The following is a 19,878-nucleotide window of genomic DNA, read 5'->3' as shown; positions in this document are numbered from 1 at the left end:
GAGTTTCTTAAAAGAAGACAGACACAAAAGGGTAGTCTGTAAATAATTCTAGTAATACAAAGTTCTAAAACTGCAAAGCTAATCTATAGTAATAGAAATTCAATTTGTACTTATGTGGGTGGTTAAGGAATAGTTAGATTAATGACAGAGCTGTGTATGAGAATTTTCTGGGTGTTAGAAATGTTCTTTATCTTGATTGGGGTAGCGATTACAGGGGGTATACATTTTTCAAAGTCACTGCACAATATACTTTAAATGTGTAGATTTTATTGTATATAAATTATACTCCAGTAATAGGGCTTCCCTGATAGCTCAGTTGGTAAATAATCCGCCTGCAGTGCAGCCGAGACCCAGGTTCAATTCGTGGGTCAGGAAGATTCAATGGAAAAGGGATAGGCTACCCACTCCAGTATTCTTGGGCTTCCCTTGTGGCTCAGCTGGTCAAGAATCCACCTGCAAGGCAGTAGACCTGGGTTTGATCCCTGGTTGGGAAGATCCCCTGGAGAAGGGAAAGGCTACCCATTCCAGTATTCTGGTCTAGAGAATTCCATGGGCTGTATAGACCATGGGGTCGCAAAGAGTTGGACACAACTGACTGACTTCCACTTTCACTACTGATTTTTAAAAAGAGATATTATCCTCTTCAGAGTTATAAAACATTACCTGTATAGATCTGTCTTGTTATCAAACCAATCTGATAAGACTCGCAAAGTAAAGAGTGGAAAACGCTGATGAAGAACATGAAAGCTCACATTTTCAAAGGTGTAGTTATTTAGAGCCACCTAGGGGAAAAAAAAAAGAAAAACTCCATTATAATAACACTCATACTTTCACGCGAATTGGTTTCTAAAAGATTCTAAATATTATTTCTAATTTTTCATATGATATGAAAGCTACTTGTAAAAATAATCTGTTACAATTTAATCACAATTAATTTAAAACTGTGTAGACACAGCCTACTGGACAGAAATGTTTGTACTAAAGTAACATTTAATTGGAAAAATAATCAGACCTGTAAGATTCAACGTGGTCATACAATACTTACTTTAGAGATCCCAGTTCTCGTCACTCCCGTTTATATCTCGCCAGCACAAACACTGACAAACAGGTGATCATCAAGCAGGTTAGCTTTCTGTTCTTGCCACACTTACTTTCCGGTCCTGGATGACAGGCTGATTACATGCTCCCACAGACTCCAGAATGAGCTACCTAGTTAAAGGCAGGCGTTCATCCTGCTCCCAAGAATTACATCAGTACTAAGCCCCAATACACGGACATTATAGAGTCACTTAACTTCATTCCCAAAGCAAAAGATGAAAAAGAAATGTTTCTTTATCTTCAAAATATGTAAGTGAAAGCTTTGTTACTGGGAAAAGAATACTGGAAAAGGGTCCAAATTCATAAAAACATCTACCTCTAGCTAGATGACCTCTCATAAATACCTACAAGACACAGCAATCTAGACAAAGACAGTTATTTCACTGTAAATGAAAATTAGGGAATCAACAGTCACCATTCTTAAGGCAGCTTGAGGTTGTGAGGAACAGTTCAAATAGCACTTCACATTTGTATATTACAATTTTAAAATACTTTCTTTTCTACCTCTACAATCCAACAAGTACAAAACAGAGACTGAATATTAAGCTCATCTCAGTTCAGTGACCCAAACTGGTCTCACTTTATCTACAATTTCTATCAATCTCCAGAAAAATAGCACCAAAGTATGGCATATTTCATGGAGTGTGTGTATGTAACTTATACTTGGATACACAGACTTTTAAACTTTGGGATGAGCCTATTTATTATAAAGTCACCAGTATAAAACAGGTACTAACACATTATCTTGGAAGTAAATTACTACTATTTTTACAAAAATTGGTATTGCCCTGGAGTGCTTCCCTTAAAAATAAATAACTCATTATCAAATCCCCATACTTGAATGATTCTTCTACATGTTAATGAATATTTTAATTTAGTTTACAATTTTTTTCTATCTAGTTTCATAGAAAATGGAACCAAACATCTGACCTCAGGTAGATTACCTAACATGGAGTACAGCACTTCAGACCAAACCAATACTTCTGCTAGAGTATACATCATCATTAAAACAAGCAAAAAATCTCTCCAGAAAAGATAACCTTGCAGCTCTTTCATTATGGGAAGACTTGAAGTCTGCCATGTAAGTTGATCTATAAGGATTAACTGGGAGATTCTGTGATCTCAAACTACACTTGAGTAAAATTTTAGAAATTGGTCTGTAATACCTGAGGCAGATGGCAGACCTATATTCTGAGTTGATTTTATTTCAGATAGATTAAAATAGATAAAATAGTTTATTTCATAAATTGGACTAAGGCTAAAATATTATAACCTTGAAGCACCCACTCTACTTTGGGTCTTATTAGTGTCACAGAAGTGTGAAAATGCTCAGCTATAATCCCAGCTATAAGTAAAAGGAAAGAAACATGAACTCTAAAATTAAGATACTTGGAATGTTCCCAATCTTTAGAGTGGTTTACTCCACAAGTTGACATATGAATCTAAAAGTAAGAATTAGGAGTTTGTTATTTGTTTTAGAAGGCAATCTAAGTGAGTTAAACATTGGAATAATGTACTATGTACAAGAGATCAAAGCCAGAACTAATATAAAGGAAGAAAGTATTGCAGTCCTTGGCCATTTATTTACTGATAAAGGAATCGGCTGATAAGAGGTATGGTTACACGTTTCCATTCATAGAGTCAATGGGCAATATACAATGGTTAGTCACTTCAGAAACAAATTCCTCAGAATGTGGAGAGGCATTCAGAGAATCACTGCAGAGGAGCCAGGAAATAAAGAGGAAAGGGACAAAGTGGAAGGAGACAATGAGGAAGTGCCTGGGCCCTATTATCCTATCACCTTACTCCCTCAGTTGTTCCTCACTTCCCCAGAGTCTTCAATTAAAAGTTCTGATTGACATAAATTTTATACAGAAATGCCAGGCTGGATGAAGTACAAGCTGGAATCAAGATTGCCAGGAGAAATATCAATAACCTCAGATATGCAGATAACACCACCCTTATGCCAGAAAGCAAAGAAGAACTAAAGAGCCTCTTGATCAAAGTGAAAGAGGAAAGTAAAAAAGTTGGCTTAAAGCTCAACATTCAGAAAACAAAGATCATGGCATCTGGTCCCATCACTTCATGGGAAATAGATGGAGAAACAATGGAAAGAGTGACAGACTTTATTTTGGGGGCTCCAAAATCATTGCAGATGGTGACTGCAGCCATGAAATGAAAAGACGCTTGCTCCTTGGAAGAAAAGTTATGACCAACGTAGACAGCATATTAAAAAGCAGAGATATTACTTTGCCAACAAAGGTCTGTCTAGTCAAGGCTATGGTTTTTCCAGTAGTCATAGATGGATATGAGAGTTGGACGGTGAAGAAAGCTGAGTGCCGCAGAATTGATGCTTTTGAACTGTGGTGTTGGGGAAGACTCTTGAGAGTCCCTTGGACAGCAAGGAGATCCAACCAGTCCATCCTAAAGGAAATCAGTCCTGAATATAAACTCCTATACTTTGGCCACCTGATATGAAGAGTTGACTCATTTGGAAAGACCCTGATGCTGGGAAAGATTGAAGGTGGGAGGAGAAGGGGATGACAGAGGATGAGATGGCTGGATGGCATCACTGACTCAATGGACATGAGTTTGAGTAGGTGAGTTGGTGATGGACAGGGAGGCCTGGTGTACTGCAGTCCATTGGGTCACAAAGAGTCGGACACGACTGAGCGATTGAACTGAACTGAACACAAATTTGTAGTGAACCCATGAATTTTAATGTATGTATACATCCATGTAACCACCACATAGATGAAGAAATTTCTAGGGCACTGGAAGGCTGCCTTGTGCCCTTTCCCACACAGTACTCATCAAAGTTATAGACTAGGCTTGTTCATTTTAAAACTTTGTATTTCCATACTTTAAATGGAAACATTTAATATGTACTATAATTTATCTGGTTTCTTTTGTCAAATTTACCTTTGAGATTCAATAGCTGTTCAATGTGACAATATTCCATCATTCTTTAATGCTGGGTGGTATTCTTTCGTTACAGCTGCTTACCCTACACCCTACTACACACCAATTATTGGTGACAAGTCTATCTCCCAGAGTGTTCTTTGACACCAGGAACATCTCTGTACCTCCTTCCCACTCACTCCTCACTCTGCACCAAGACTCAACAGTGATCTGTCTTTCCTCAAAATGTATATATCATTTATGTTTCATTTGGCTCCTATACACCTGTAAGGTCTATCAAAACCATATATATGGGAGATATGTGTATACATACACATCACTGCCTGCCCCCACACTCATTTCAAATATGCTCTCTGTCCTCAGAGAACTTATTATCTGACTACTCCTCCTTAGCATCTGATTCTTCTGTCTGTTTCTCAAAATGTTTTCATTCACAAAAACACTATGCTTGCGCGTCAACCCTGCTGGCTCTCTCCATTTACTTCTTGGTGAGCGCATCCACACTCTAACGTGACTTCCAAGGCTGTACCTCTCATCCACTCTACCCCACAATTGGGACTTTCCTACTTAAATGTCTGCTGAGTATATTTATGTGGATACATGACTGATACCTCATGCTCATTATTCTTAATCTTCAGTTTCCCATCTAAATGTGATCTTAAACCATCTATGTCGGAACCCTGATAATCATTCTCGACATATCTTCCTCTTCATCTTTCTGTACATCCAATTCTTGCATACTCTCTAAACGGTTTTGTGAATCCTGCTATCACTGTCAACTTTCATTTGAGGTATTACAATAATGTTCTTACTGGTTTCCTTACCTCTGGTCTTCTCCCCTTCTACACTACCACCAGGAGAAAAGCCTCTGAGAGAAAATCACATCAGTGCCTCTGTATCACCTTAACCAACCCAACGATCATACTCTGAGACCTGTGATTACCAGTAATTGTATCCTCTCCATAATTTCATGCAACCCATCCTCTTAACACTGTCTCCTTCTGGTTTACTCCCCTTGGTGCCTTGACCTCTTTGCTCCTAACCTAGCTCAATTTCACAGTCAGTTATCATAATCCTAACCTCACACTAACATTTGGTTCTCTGCCCCCTCCTGCTTCCTTTGTAATTAATTCAATTTTAGTAAAGCCGTAATTCTTTGCCTGCAAGCTGTGCTCAAATCTAAACCTCTGTTACTCTGCACTTGTATCTGTGAATCTGAACACAGTAGGCAGGTATCACTTTACTTTCCTGATGCAAATCTCAATTGGGTAGTCAATGCCTAGCTTCTGTATTTTCTTTCTTTCTTTTTTTTTTGTTTTTTTTTTGTATTTTCTTAATTAACCACTCTCAAATTCTCCTAGATGACACTTCTCTCTTCAAACCCAAAGAGGCCCTCCACACTGCTCACTCTCAGCTGAAAACAGTGCTTCTTATTTCACAGAGAAAACTGAAGCAGGGGCTTCCCTTGTGGCTCAGTAGTAAAGAATTTGCCTGCCAATGCAGGAGTCATGGGTTTTATCCCTGACCTGAGGAGAACCCACATGCCGTGGAGCAACTAATTCCATGCGCCACAACTATTGAGCCTGTGCTCCACAAGGAGGCGCCACCACGAGAAACCTGCATGCCACAATCAAGAGTAACCCCCGCTCGCTGCAACTAGAGAAAAGCTCAAGCAGCAACAAAGACCCAGCACAGCCAACAGTAAATAATATTTTAAAAATTATTAGAAAAAAGAAAACTGAAGCAAAGAGAGCTTACACAAATTCTCACCCTCACATGAACCCACCTAACTATATCTGCAACAATAGTCTGCCTCCCTGCCTGCTAAAATAGAGGAAACAGCTATACCCTTAATCTTAATTTCATATGAAACTTAACTGGATCTATATCTAAAACAGATCTGTCCAGATCTGTGCACTAGAGATAGCATTCTGTAATAGCTATTGAACTGAATCAGTTCACTATTTGTTGAAACTGATCTATTTCCAACCTACTTTGCAAATTCCTGAAAAGCCTGGATTAAGTTGATATCTAGAAGTTCTCTAAATAAAATCCTTTGGGGGAAGAGTCATTTATTCTTTCATTCATGTAGTCAACAAGTATATCATGAGTACTATTAAGAGGCACTTTGTTACTGAGGATTCAAGAGTCTAGAGGGAATAGCAGTAATTCTATGTTAAAGTTATGCAGGACAGTGAAAACTATTAATAGTATATTAAAAAAATAAAACAAATTTTAAATCCAAAGTAACGTTTTAAAAAAAGATATCCATTCAGCTATAAATTGTACCTGGGTGGTGCAACTGTTGTTGAGGTATCCTAGAAAGAACAAGGGGATTTCACTTTACAAACTCTTCTGTTTTTTAAAAATATAAAATATAAATCATTTTTAATAAAGAATATATTAAAAACAAATATAAAGATTAAAGAAAACAACAATAGAGTTAGAAATAGCTGAGTGCCATAGGGAGATACAAAGAAATAAAGATAAAAAGGAGCTTCTGGAACTGTTTAAATCCAGAAAAAAATAGTCTAAGGGCCTCTAATATAAAGAAATTCTTAGGGCCAAAATCATAACCCTTAAAGTTCTGTACAACTTGAGATACAAGACAATACTTCCTACAAGTGTACTCAGAATTTCATGGAAATTTCCAAATTGCCAAGAGTACTTTGGGTTAGGAAAAAAGTGATAATCTAATTTGGCTCATCTAGGAAAGTTTGGGGAGACTGGGATAAATTACCCTACTCATAACTTTCTCACAGTTGTTCCCCACAGATACAAAAAAAGAGCAGAGACGTTATATATTCAGCCTAGAATTAGACAAAGTCCTTGAACTTGAATTTTCCCTAAGGACTAAAGAAAGTTCTGAACTTTGAAAAAATACTTACTCTTTAAACTGTGAGTTTTAAGCTAATAATTTATAATTGTTAGAGCTGCCTTTTGAATCTTCAGGAATGAAAAGACCCCTAAAACTAAGACTCAATAATTTAATTTTGTGTTTTTATACTTATGTGTTCATTCCAGGCAATATCAGAGACTGAAGTCTGAAATATATAATAGAATATACGAAACAAATGCCTCATAATCTCTGTACCTTTCACATCCTGTGCCGTGTCACTAGGGATTGCAGCTGACCCTTGAACAATACAGGGGTTAGGATCACTGACCCTCATGCAGTTGAAAAATCTGTGTATAACTTTACAGTTAGCTCTTCATGTCTGCATATCTGCACTGCAGATTCAACCAACCTGCAGATTGTATGATACTGTAGTATGTATTTATTGGGGAAAAAAATTCATCAGTAAGTGGATCTGTTCAGTTCAAAGCTGTTGTTTGAGGGTCAATTGTATTTTTGAAATCACTGGGGCATTATTGTGCTGACAATATTTTAAGAAGAAACAACAGGATAAAATTATCCTCAAGTAGATAAATATATGGTACATTTTCAAATTAGATAAAATGTGAGCATAACTTCAGGTCTATGGTGCAGAGAGAAAATAAAAATGGGAAGGCTTTCCTGGTGGCTCAGTGGTTAAAAAAAAATCTGCCTGCTAATAATGCAGGAGACACAAGTTCCATTGCTGGTCCGGGAAGATCCCACATGCTACAGAGCAACTACGCCTGTGTGCCACAACTACTGAGCCTGTGCTTGAGAGCCTGGGAAGCGCAACTGCTGAAGGCTTTGTGCCCTAGAGCCCGAGCTCTGCAACGAGTGACCGTGAAGCCCTCCCACCTCAACTAGAGAGGAGCCCACACTCACAGCAACTAGAGAAAAGCTCGAGCAGCAAAGAAGACCCAGCAAAGCCTTAAATAAATGAATGAATAAATAAGATTATTTTTAAAAACAAGAATACCTAAATTTGATATAAAGAGTGTATTTCCTTATCTGGAAGAATTACTGTGTGACAGGTCCCAGAAGAATTGCAGAGAACATGCCTGGAAATACAATTTTTTTTTTCATTTATTTTTATTAGTTGGAGGCTAATTACTTTACAAATACAAATTTTTATATATACCTGGAAGAGCCAGAAAAGATCACAACAAATAATAAATGTACAATAGAAACAGAACACAGTTTCAAAAGGAAGTAGTTGAAGAATAGAATCCTCTTTAAAATGTAAACATTTTATCTGATATTATAAGTCCAAAATCTGAGAATAGACCGATTTATTGTAGATATCTTTTTTCTTACATTTTTGGTGAAAGAGTGACTGCATATTAGTAAGAGAGTTTCATATTACCAAAACTCCTTATCTGCGTCTCCAAAGACTCAACTGGAATGTGCTATTAACTATTTCCAAGTACTGTCTTTCCAGTATTTCTTGTTGAGTTGCTAAGTTGTGTCCGACTCTTTTGTGACCCCATGGACTAGCCAGGTAGGCTCCTCTGCCCGTGGGATTTCCCAGGAAGGGATACTAAGGTGGGTTGCTATTTCCTTCTCCAGGGGATCTCCCTGACCCAGGGATCAAACCCATGTCTCCTGCATTGGCAAGTGGATTCTTTACCACTGAGCCACGAGGGAAGTCCCTTTCTAATTCACCTAGGCTTTTTTTTTTTTCATTTATTTTTATTAGTTGGAGTCTAATTACTTCACCTAGGTTTTAAATATCCTAATTTCAAAAAGTTCTTTCCCATGTCTACACTAAATTTTTCTTACTGTAATAAATTAAAAAGGCCAAGTTGAGTTTATCTGGCCTTGTGTAAAAATGATTTAAGAGCAAAAAGTGATGAAATTATATAACATTCCATACATACAGGATAACATTTTATGACAGCTATAGACCTATATAGCCAATGCTATTTGTGCTCAGACAGAAACAGGGACAAAATCATCAATAATGAAGTTAAGTACTTTTATAGCTTTGCATTTTAGAAAGTAGTTTTTGTTTTTGAAACTCTTAAGTATAATAAAAGTAATTCACAAAGAAGCATACACTACATAGGAAGCTACACTAATGTTCTGTAATGATTAAATCATTATATTGATCTAATCTCTTACTTCCAAACCAAATTTCAGATAAAGTACCTTACCTCATTTCTCATGATTCTCCAAAGATTTAGTGTAATTCGGCCAACAATATTTATCTCACTCATTGTATCTGATCCATACTCATCTCTTTCGGCTGCAAATCTATTCTCAATTTTGTCATCTATAGAAATGAATACAGACTGCATCAGGACTCACAGAAATCAAATTTCCAAGCAAACCATAAGAAAATGAGAATAATAAAAATGAAGATTAGGATTAAATGTAATTCACAGTCTATTTTGTGTTAGACTTAAGAGAATATCATTTTGATAGGTTCTTCTGTCCTCTTTAAGTTATAAAAGAATTTTGTGAAATAAATGTATCTTAAAACTACATATTTTTAACAATAAAACATATATACACACACATGTATTTTTAAAATAAATCCTTTTCTCTTTAAATATGATAATTACTGGTGCTACTGTTATGAATACCTAATATCACATCACTCTTTGGTGTTTGGATGAAAAATATTTATTATGTAACTGGTCATTTCTTGCAAAAAAAAAGGTAGAATTTTTAACCTAAACAATTCTCCGAAAATTTGTTGACATTAATTAATGACGTTTGTACTGAGGATGAAATTTTATTAATTATATACAGAGAACTAGTTGAAGAATACCTCTTATAGCATATAGACTTCTGAGTTTAGTTTCTAAGTGATGATTATATCTAGAATAGAAATCAAAATGTGTTTCTAGTATATAACACTGGGTATAAATGAATGTTGTTGATTAGAGGCTCTGGAATAATAAGTATATTCATCAACTCAATGGACATGAGTTTGAGCAAACTCCAGGAGATAGTGAAGGACAAGGAAACCTGGTGTGCTGCAAGTCCATGGGGTCGCAAAGAGTCAGACACGACTTTTAGCAACTGAACAACAACGGTATCTGAATGTCTGTTGAGTCCAAGAACTTTACTAACATTATTTTATTTTAAAACAGCTACGTTATTATGTTTGTACTATAGTGCAAAATAAAAATTATACTTTCTATTCAGAAATGTTTTATCTTGCCCCAGGTCATGTAGTAACAAAAACTAGCATTCTAAACCTGGGTTAGTTGATTATAAAGACCATGTAGACACACCTACTGCTCTTCTTTATTTTAGAGACATAGTGCTTAAAAGATTTTTTCAAGTGTTTAGCATAGTGATTTAGTATGTTTGCAGATTATATTCCACTATAGTTTATTACAAGATAATGGGTATAATTTCCTGTGCTATACTGCATGAAACTAACACAATATTATAAATCAATTTAAAAAAAGGTTTCAATTTAACACCTACACAATGTTTATTATGTTCTCAGGCACTGTTCTCAGTGTTTTACAATCACCCTATGAGATAAGTTCCATTACATCCCCATTTTACAGATGAACAAACTGAAGTTATCAATAGGTTAAGTAACCTATCCTGTTGGACATCCAAATCCTGTTGGCCAGGGCTTGAACCCAGGTAGTTTTTCTGCAGAATGAACTCTTTACCACTAGTGCTCTTTGCTATGCCTCCTTAAATCATGCCCTTTCTACAGTTTCACGCCACCTCATAAATGGTTTCAGTAATGTTCTAAAAGGACAGGAAGTTTCATTCATTATTCTGAAGTCATATACGTCGTTACAAATTAATCAACTAGTAAGTGCACTGAACACTCATGCTACCTCTCCTCAATGTTCAGAACCCTATCCCCAATGAAATGATGAAAAAACTGAAATATATCACTATTCCTTGCTCAAGGGACAAAGCAGCTACAAAAAATTAATTCCATGAAAAGCTAAAAGCAGCTATCTTTTTATCCTAAGATTTTGCAAAGCTCAAAATATTGCTGTCCTTGAATCTTCTAGTTTCAACCCTTCTCTTTCTATTTACCAACACAATGGATATTTTGTTGACTTCATAGCCCCTTTCAGGAGGTATCTTGATTGGTTTTACTAATTTTGTATTTGACCTTTAAGCCTCTTGAACTATATGCTACTTTGTCCTAGTCAGACTTGTGTGGCGGGGGAGGGGGGGCTTTAAAACAAAGTTATTAAAAATTTGGTAACTATAAAGAAAACATAATTTAAAAAATGCTTTAAAAAAACTAATTTTGGTATAAATGTTACTATTGTCTCTCTCTTCAATTAGAATAACACTTTTGAGGAATAGACTTCAAAATTAATGTAATTTCTTTTAGCATGACACCCCCCCAAAAAAACAACAGTTAGTGTTTCTCTACCATCTCCTCCTTCCTCACCAAATAGCTAAAACATAGAAACAGACAAATAAAACAAAATTATGGTATGCCAAGTCAAAGAAATATTTTGTACTTCATAATGATTATAGAGACTATCTCATAAAGCAGAAAAATACTTATGTTAAAATGCTGGATAAAAATGGGATATATGTGTGATTAAAGCTACATTAAAAAAATAAAGACCTGTATTTTTGTTGTTGTTTGTTTTTTAGGCACTAAATCGTGTCCCACTCTTTTGTGACCCCATGAACTGTAGCCCCCCAGGCTTCCCTGTCCATGGGATTTCCCAGGAAAAGAATACTGGAGCAAGTTGCTGTTTCCTTCTTCAGGGGATCTTCCTAACCCAGGAATCGAACCCACATTGCCTGCACTGGCATGCAGATTCTTAATCATTGAGCCAGTAGAGAAGCCCTAACGACCTATGTTATGTATATGAAAAATGACTGAAAGGAAAATAAACAACAGATATACTAACGGTATCTACAGCAGTGATTACAGCATTTTTCTTTCACTTTTCTTGATTTTCAAATTTTTATAAAATGGAGTTATGATAATATCTAGAACTTACACAATTTAGTATTAAAAATTAGCCTAAAACAATCATCTTGTCTTTATTTATTCGTAATTTGTTCTGTAGCTGAACAAAAAAACATTCACAGTGTGTCCTACCTGGCACCCGAGAGATCATCTGGCATAAGTCGACACTCAGCGCAGCAGCCCTCTGTAAGAGGTAACCCCAGGAATGCATCTGAATCTCATATCCCAGAAGAATATCAGGATCATACCTGAAGAAGAAATGAAAAAATTAAACCTTTAACCAGAGGAACTGCTTCTTCATTAAACAAATTACAAAATTAAAAATCTATTTTTTATTATATTTCTCAGGTGGGAAAAGGTAATATAGTGTTTACCTATAGAATTTCTATATAGGAAGGAATGGGGCATTTAGAGTTCTAAGTTTGAAGCTACTTTTGTAAAGCAAAAGTAGTTTCTACCTGGATTAGGGATTAGGTGTTGACTTGATATGACTTGGCAAAGAGGCTGCTAAAAATTGGGGAGGGAGGCAAGCATTACCAGTGAAATGCATGAATGAGGGTAAAGTTAAGATATAATGTGGGTAGGGATGGGGTGAAGTATGAAGGCATGTGTGGATACTGTATTTTGAAAATGATATCCCGGGTCATTCTGTTGTCACTTTCTACCCCTCTATGCTCTACTATCCTTAAACAGTTGTAATGCTGAGAAAGAAAATGGAAACTTCTTCCTTTTCCCTCCAATTTTAGTAAAGACTTGGTCCTCACATAAAGAAAGGCCTCAACAATGACAAGTTTGCCTCTAAACTTAAGAGGAAGGTGACTTAGTTTAATGGAAGGATGAAATATTAATAGGGGTGAGATTAATGTGGGGAAGCTAAACATCAAAAACTAGGCAAAAAATGTGCTCACTGTGGTCATATGGTTGCACTGGTAGAACTGACCTGACAATCTGCATCTAACTCAGAAGGAGCCATTTTGTACTTCTTCTGAGGACTTTCACAGTAACCACCATAAAAAAAGTTTGATTACAGAACACAGGAGAATAGCATGAAGATTTACTTTCATAGGAAAACTGTGTGGGCAAGACAAGAACTGATTACAGTCTTAGTGGAGAACAAAAACTTTTGAGCAAAAAATACTGCAATGCTATCAAATGAGAAGTTCTAAATTACTTTGATCGTTGTACTGTGCTGGGCTTAGTCATTTAGTCATGTCTGACTCTTTGAGACCCCATAGACTGTATCCCACCAGGCTCCTCTGTCCATGGGGATTCTCCAGGCAAGAATACTGGAGTGGGTTGCCAGGCCATCCTCCAGGGGATCTTCCCAACCCAGGGACTGGAGCCAGGTCTCCTGCATTGCAGGAGGATTCTTTATTGTCTGAGCCACCAGCGAAGCCCAAGAGTACTGGAGTGGGTAGCATATCCCTTCTCCAGGGGAACTTTCCGACACAGGTATCAAACTAGGGTCTCCTGCATTGCAGGCAGATTCTTTACCAGCTAAGCTACCAGGGAAGACCCTGGTAATACTAATACTATTGTATTAGTATTTGTAAAAGCCAAAAAGCTGAGTGAAAGATCACAAAAATTTATAAAGTTGGGTTTCACATAACTGTCTTTAAAGTCATTCTGAATTATGGAATGACCAACCTGCCCAGATTATATCACTTAACACTTGAAGTATCATCCAACATCTATAGTATAAGATTATCTCAGTCTACTAATGTAAGCAATATTTGGCTACTCTGCAATTGTGGCACAGATCAGATCTATGGTACTTCAATGCATCATGGACAGACCGGATCTATGTTTAGAACCATTTTCTAATATTCTGTCATTCTTCCACAGCTATTTTCTTTAAAAGGGTATTTAATTGCCTTAGTTTGTACTCTGACCACAAAAATAAGAGTATCACATAAATGTCTCCTTATTTTTAATCCTGAAGGATTTAGTGGCTGACGTCAAAAGAACTAGGTTCGAACCTCTGCAGTATTATTCTTTTCATTTTTCCTATTAAGGGTCCTATAAAATACATTCCCTAATGTAAATTTCAATATCTGGTGATCTGCTTTTGATCCATTGTTACACTACAGACTTACAAAGTAGCCTTCAAAGTTGTTAGGAGAAACAGATAACATATATGCTTTCCTCTATATAAAAAGGACAGGAATTTCTGAGAAAACCACTTAATAAAACTTATAAATTTAATACAATAGCCAAATGGATCTTTTCCCCAACATATAAAAGTGTTTTCTTGGTAGAAAGTGCCATGCCGCTGGTAATTCTGGAACAAAGAGTGGGATTACAACATAAGTGTGGAGAAGCTAAAGAAAGCAAAGCACTATGCAACAATGTGGCCAAGACTCAGACTCAGAGATCAGAGGTTAAGTGTAGACTGATTCTTTAAAAGAAGTCCAGAAAGGTCCTAGAACCTTAAAAAAAGAGTCTCCCAACACTATTCCTGCTCACTAGTCTTCTAAAATATCCAGATTCTTAACACATCTTTTTGTTGACAGCAACTTCATCAACTCCTCCATTAATGTCAATCTCTCCTCAGAGCAAAGATGAACTAGCTGTGTGACAACTGCATCTCCCTGTAAAACTATATAATGTCTAAACTTGAAAAACGTGGGCAGAAGTGTTAAGTGTCTCGAAAGATCATCAAGGATAGGAGATGTGAAGGATTCCCATACACACACAAAAGAACCTGTGGCTGATATCTTTAATACTTCTCATTTAGAACAGGCATTGCAATTTGGTCACAGTTAACTCTGAACTTTTCATACTATTGGAGATCAAACCAGTCAATCCTAAAGGACATCAACCCTGAACATTCACTGGGAGGGCTACTGCTGAAGCCCCAATACTTTGGCTACCTGATGTGAAGAGCCGACTCATTGGAAAAAACCCTGGTGCTGGGAAAGACTGAAGGCAATAGGAGAAGGGGATGGCAGAGGATGAGATGGTTAGATAGCATCACAGACTCAATGGACATGAATATGAGCAAACTCTGGGAGACAATGGAGGACAGAGCAGACTGGCATGCTGCAGTCCATGGGGTTGGCAAAGAGTCAGACATGACTTAGCGACTGAACGATGACAAGCATTCTGAATTTAAGAGAAGACTTTAGAAGGCTGCTGGAGTATCTATCATATACATGTCTAAGCATGGGTACAACATGAAGAGGACGCCAAATTACTACAGAGCTCTTCTGTTATAACTGTTACACAGTTCTTCCAATATCTTCATCTGAGTTTCTTTCACTCATGTAACATCTTATTATTGTAAGAATTATCTTTCCAATCAGCAACTTCCTCTGTTGTGGTAAATAGTTAATAGATTGTTTAAATACACTTATTTTTTGATAGCTATGAAAATTTTTTCTCAATTAACAAGTGTCTCTTGTAAACTACTACTGCTCAGAGATGACTGCTGAAAAAAATAAGAAGTTACCATTAATGCTTCTCTTAATAGATTTATTAAAGATTTGGTTCTTTCAGAAAACCTGTGTCTTTTCAACATTTTCAGATCTATCATGTGTATTTATTTTTTGACCCAGAGATTGTTCAGTCTTACAAGACTCTCAAAGCTGATAAGATATCTGTTTCAAGTTCAAAGTTCCAAGGATTCCATATTTCTTCTGTGAAAACATTTGGTGACAGTAACAAAATCTTGGTGACTTGTTCTTTAATTTTTGTAAATTTTATTCACTCTACCAGGTTTCTGAAAGTTATAGAAAGAACAAGGTTGAGTAAATGCAATTAGTAGTGAAGAACAAAATTGTGGAGAAAATGGAAGCACCAGAATCATGAAAATGATTTTATTTGCTTAGGCAGAAAAAAGCTGCTTCACAACTTATATTGTAGGTAACACTAAGACCTGTACAGATGACAGGTGAAAGGGCTCTAACTTAGGGAGTGGCCACAAGCATGGGGAGAGGAGAAGGAACGATCTTGAAAACTAATTTTGAGGCTAAATGGACAGGAGGGACTAATGCATTGACTAGGGAAAAAGAGACAGGTAGGACTCAAAACTTAAGTTAGGGAGGCTGGGGAAATGTGTAAGTAATAGTTCAAGGAAACAGAGAAAGATAAAAAATGGCTGTGACAAGAACATAATGGATCTGGTTTTACTTTTTTAATAGTAATTTACATGACTTTACATGTTGGCCACCTGAGGAAGTAAATATTAAGAATGAAAAAATAAAGACAATAAATCTCTGAGACTATCCATCTGTATTTAATTCAGTTTTATATTCAGCACCTAGCACTGTTATTTTACAGAGTTAATATTTAAGTATTGACCAGGCTAAGAGTTTTATGTGCTTTATTGCACTTAATTCTAATACCTATTACCCATTTTACAGATGTGGAAATTAAAGTTTAGAGAGATAAGTAACTGGCTCAAGACAAAGACAAAAAGACAGAGATGGCTGAGTCCCAAGCCTATGCTCTTAGCAAAGCCTGTGTTAAGTAGGTACTCAACAAATGAGGTTTAAGAAGGAAATAACCTTTTAGGGAGTTGTTTGGAGTAATACATAAACAACATTACAGAACTGAAATGCTAATATTTAACTCTTCTTCTTCTCTTTCTAGTAGCCATGTGATGTAGAGTAAGAACCAGAAGTTAATTTTATTTTCTTTACTGCACTTTTCTTAACAACTAGTATAATTCATGTTATGGACATTTAAGAAAGTTACTACACTTGCAAATGACTGACAAGATTCTCAATGTTGGCAGGTGAATCCTATTGCTAGGAATATACCTAACAAGGAGAACACAAGCCTACAAAGCCCAGGGACATTATTGGATATGCACTGGCCCATAAAATGGTATTTGACCAAAACTCTTACATGTTCCTTTTGCTAAGCTGCTTGCAGTGTGAGCACCGAAAGTACCTGACATGTTGACAAGCTGTGTGAGAAGATAAAAGATAGCACTGACAATGGTAAGACTCAGATGGATGGGAATCCATCCAGTCATCAGTACTATAAATAGTAAAAATACATTCCTCTTTTTTCCTCTCTAGAGTGGTGGGGAGTAGCATATCATTTTTTTTTTCTTTGAGGCTCTGACATCTAACTTTGTTTCTTTGAAAATATTTTCTGGTGTTCTAATTTTCTTTCTTAAAAGATGCTTTTTAGTTGAAGGATAATTGGTTTACAATATTGTGTTAGTTTCTGCCATACAGCAACATGGATCAGCCATAGGTACACATATGTCCCATATCTCTTGAACCTCCTTCCTACCTCATCATACCCTTCTAGGTTCTAATTTTCAAAATGGTTTGTGTTAATCCATTTGGGATTCAATCAGATGTTGAGTCAGTAAAATATCATCATTGATCTTTAATACAGTATATCATCTCACTTTTATAGGAAAAAGTTCTCCAAAGCAAAACAGAAAGGGTTGATTGTAACAACATGCTCAAGGACAGCTTTTATCCATACATCAGAATCCCAAGAGTATTTTCCAGCCTGCTTTTAGGCATTTAAAAACCTAAACCTAGCAACAGGCAGGAGTTTTAAGTTTCTAGAAAAGTGAAACACATGGCCACCGAGAGTTATACTCTTGAGAAGATGCAAAAGAGATACACTTGTTTTATTTTTAAATTAAAACAGCTTTTGTAAAACATCTTTTTCATAAATTTTGACAGGATCCTACTATCAAGCATCAAAGCCAACATCAAATGGTCAAAAGAGATTTTTAAGAAATTATGTACACAAAAGGGTATGTACCAGATAGTCCTAGATTTATGAACAGAGTATAATCCAAAGTTCTTGGAAATATGGATTTGTTTAGAATTCAGAAAACATTTTCTAAAAAAAAAAAAAGTAAAAAGGTATTGAAATGGTGGTTCCTAGGGCAGAACCCTATTTAACCAATGATACAATTTAACTTTATAGTTAAGTTATTTCATCACCACAGAAAAATACTAAAATCTAACTGGAAAACGTTAGAAGCTAAGCTAGTATCTGTCTTTCACCAGCCCCTCAATCCTGAGAATGGAATATTCTTTTTTTTAATCCCTAATCTGATGGAACTGATGATGGTGATTGGAGATGAGAGCAAAATCCTTTCCAGAATAACTTTTCTTTCAAGGGCCACAGGAAGGGACTCACTTTCTCTTTTTTACCTTCACCTACATTACTCAGCAATAGCACAAAAGGACTGGAACAAAAGCTGGAAAAATTGGAAATAAAAACAATACCTCTTAATTATATTTGCAGTTTCTTGAAAAAGTGCCTTCTCATCAGCAGCATAGGTAACTTCTAGTCCTGTGATTCCAGATCTAATAAGTAATGGGGTCTGATATCTGATATCTAAGAAATAAATAAAATGTTTATTATATATAATTGTGTTAAGTAGTAGTATCTTACTTTTGAGTAAAATTACACAACTAGAATACTTTAAAATAAGACAGCTTCCCCAAAGTAAACACATAATTGTTTCCTGAAAGTTTTCTTAAAGGTTTTCTAGTAAAATATGCAACTGAAAATTCAAATTTTATATTTTCAGCTATTTTCCTGAAGTCTACATTGACAAAATTCCCTAGATAACAACATGTCACCCAAAAAGAAATTTTATTACTTTATTTCTTTTTATAGGAAGAGCTTTGTTTAGTAGAGAATATTTTAATTAGTGGTATGCTGGAGAATATTTACAAGCACCTCTCCATAGGGGGAAAAAAGAAAGCCCCGATTTGTACTGCTTGCTTATTTCTAAGACATGAGAAATTCTGACCATGGCTAAATTCAAACTACCAATGTGACATCAACTACTTCAAAAAATTCATGAAAATTTAGCAATTGGCTCATGAGCTGGTAGAAGCCAGCTCAAGCATATCACTGATTAAACTGCAAATTCCTGAACAGTTTTGTTCTGTTAAAGCTTCCTCCTCAATTGACTGAATTCAGATATTACTATTTAAAACTGCCAAAGAACACTTGGTATTTTATAAAATGCCTTATGTGGTATCCTATATGAAGAACCTCTGAACTTAAAGTAAATGTATTTATGAAGAAATATCAATAAAATTGGAATATACCTTAAGTAGTTTGCAAACCATTACCTTATAGTAGTAACTTTTAAATTTTTAAAAAATATTTTTGGCCACACTGCATGGCATGTGGTATCTTAGTTCCTTGACCAGGGATCGAACCTGTACTCCCTGCACTGGAAGGGTGGAGTCTTAATCACTGGACCACCAGGAAAGTCCATAACTTAACTTCTTAAAGCAAAGAAAAACTCTGTATTAGCAGCAAAATACCAGCATGTATATATAAGGAAGACTGTCCACCCAACCTATAGATACACAATCATTTGAATTCAACATTAACAATTAGTATTTCATATAATATTTAGATCAAATTAGACATGCTAATTGGAAATTTTATTAAGCTCTTTATATTGTACTGCTTCTGACTTCTAACAATAATTCAAGAATAATGAATCTAAGACAAAATTATATACAACACTTCCTACTCCCACCTCAGCAAACATTTAGAGAGAAGTTTTTTTTTAAGGCTAGCAAAGCTTTCTTACCAAAGTTTTATGAGCACAATGTAAGAAATGAAAATTAAATGCCAGTCTTCCTCATGAACATAGGTGCAAGCATCCTAATATAACTGGCAAACTGAATACAGCAATAGCTAAAACAATATACATCAAAGCCAAGGTGACTGTATCCTGGTTTTGAAAGTTCTCTTTAACACTAGGGAATCAGTTACTTTAATCTGATACAATAACAGATTAGAAGATGTGCATGGTAGGAAACTCATGGATGCATAATCAACAAAACAGTACTATTTGAGGGAATTCCTAACCGTAAGGTAGAGAGGAGTTCTTTATGCTTGTTTGGTTTAGACTCTGAGCACAGAAACTGCCCCAATAAAAGGTTCTTCCCAGGGTGAAAGAAAGTGTTAGTCTCTCAGTCATATCCAACTTTTTGGGACCCCCTGGACTGTAGCCCGCCAGGCTCCTCCGTCCATGGAATTCTCCAGGCAACAATACTGGAGTGCGTAGGCATTCCCTTCTCCAGGGAATCTTCCCGACCCA

The 19,878-nt window shown here is 36.1% G+C and overlaps 1 protein-coding gene across 3 annotated transcripts in view; it reads right to left on the bottom strand.

The window, feature by feature from the left end:
* Positions 1-19,878, bottom strand: part of REV3L (REV3 like, DNA directed polymerase zeta catalytic subunit) — a 178,972-nt gene that overhangs the window by 38,877 nt on the left and 120,217 nt on the right. For all 3 annotated transcript variants that reach the window (XM_061131892.1, XM_061131893.1, XM_061131894.1), the window contains 4 exons: positions 18,032-18,143; positions 11,955-12,070; positions 9,052-9,170; positions 664-782 (listed from right to left, as the gene is read on the bottom strand). In XM_061131892.1, coding sequence (XP_060987875.1) covers positions 664-782; positions 9,052-9,170; positions 11,955-12,070; positions 18,032-18,143 — 466 coding nt within the window. The remainder of the gene's footprint in view (positions 1-663; positions 783-9,051; positions 9,171-11,954; positions 12,071-18,031; positions 18,144-19,878) is intronic.

This window comes from Dama dama, chromosome 28, assembly GCF_033118175.1.
Source record: "Dama dama isolate Ldn47 chromosome 28, ASM3311817v1, whole genome shotgun sequence".
Taxonomy (NCBI): domain Eukaryota; kingdom Metazoa; phylum Chordata; class Mammalia; order Artiodactyla; family Cervidae; genus Dama; species Dama dama.
Note: the sequence above shows the minus strand (reverse complement) of the source record. Positions and strands in the feature narration are given on the sequence as shown.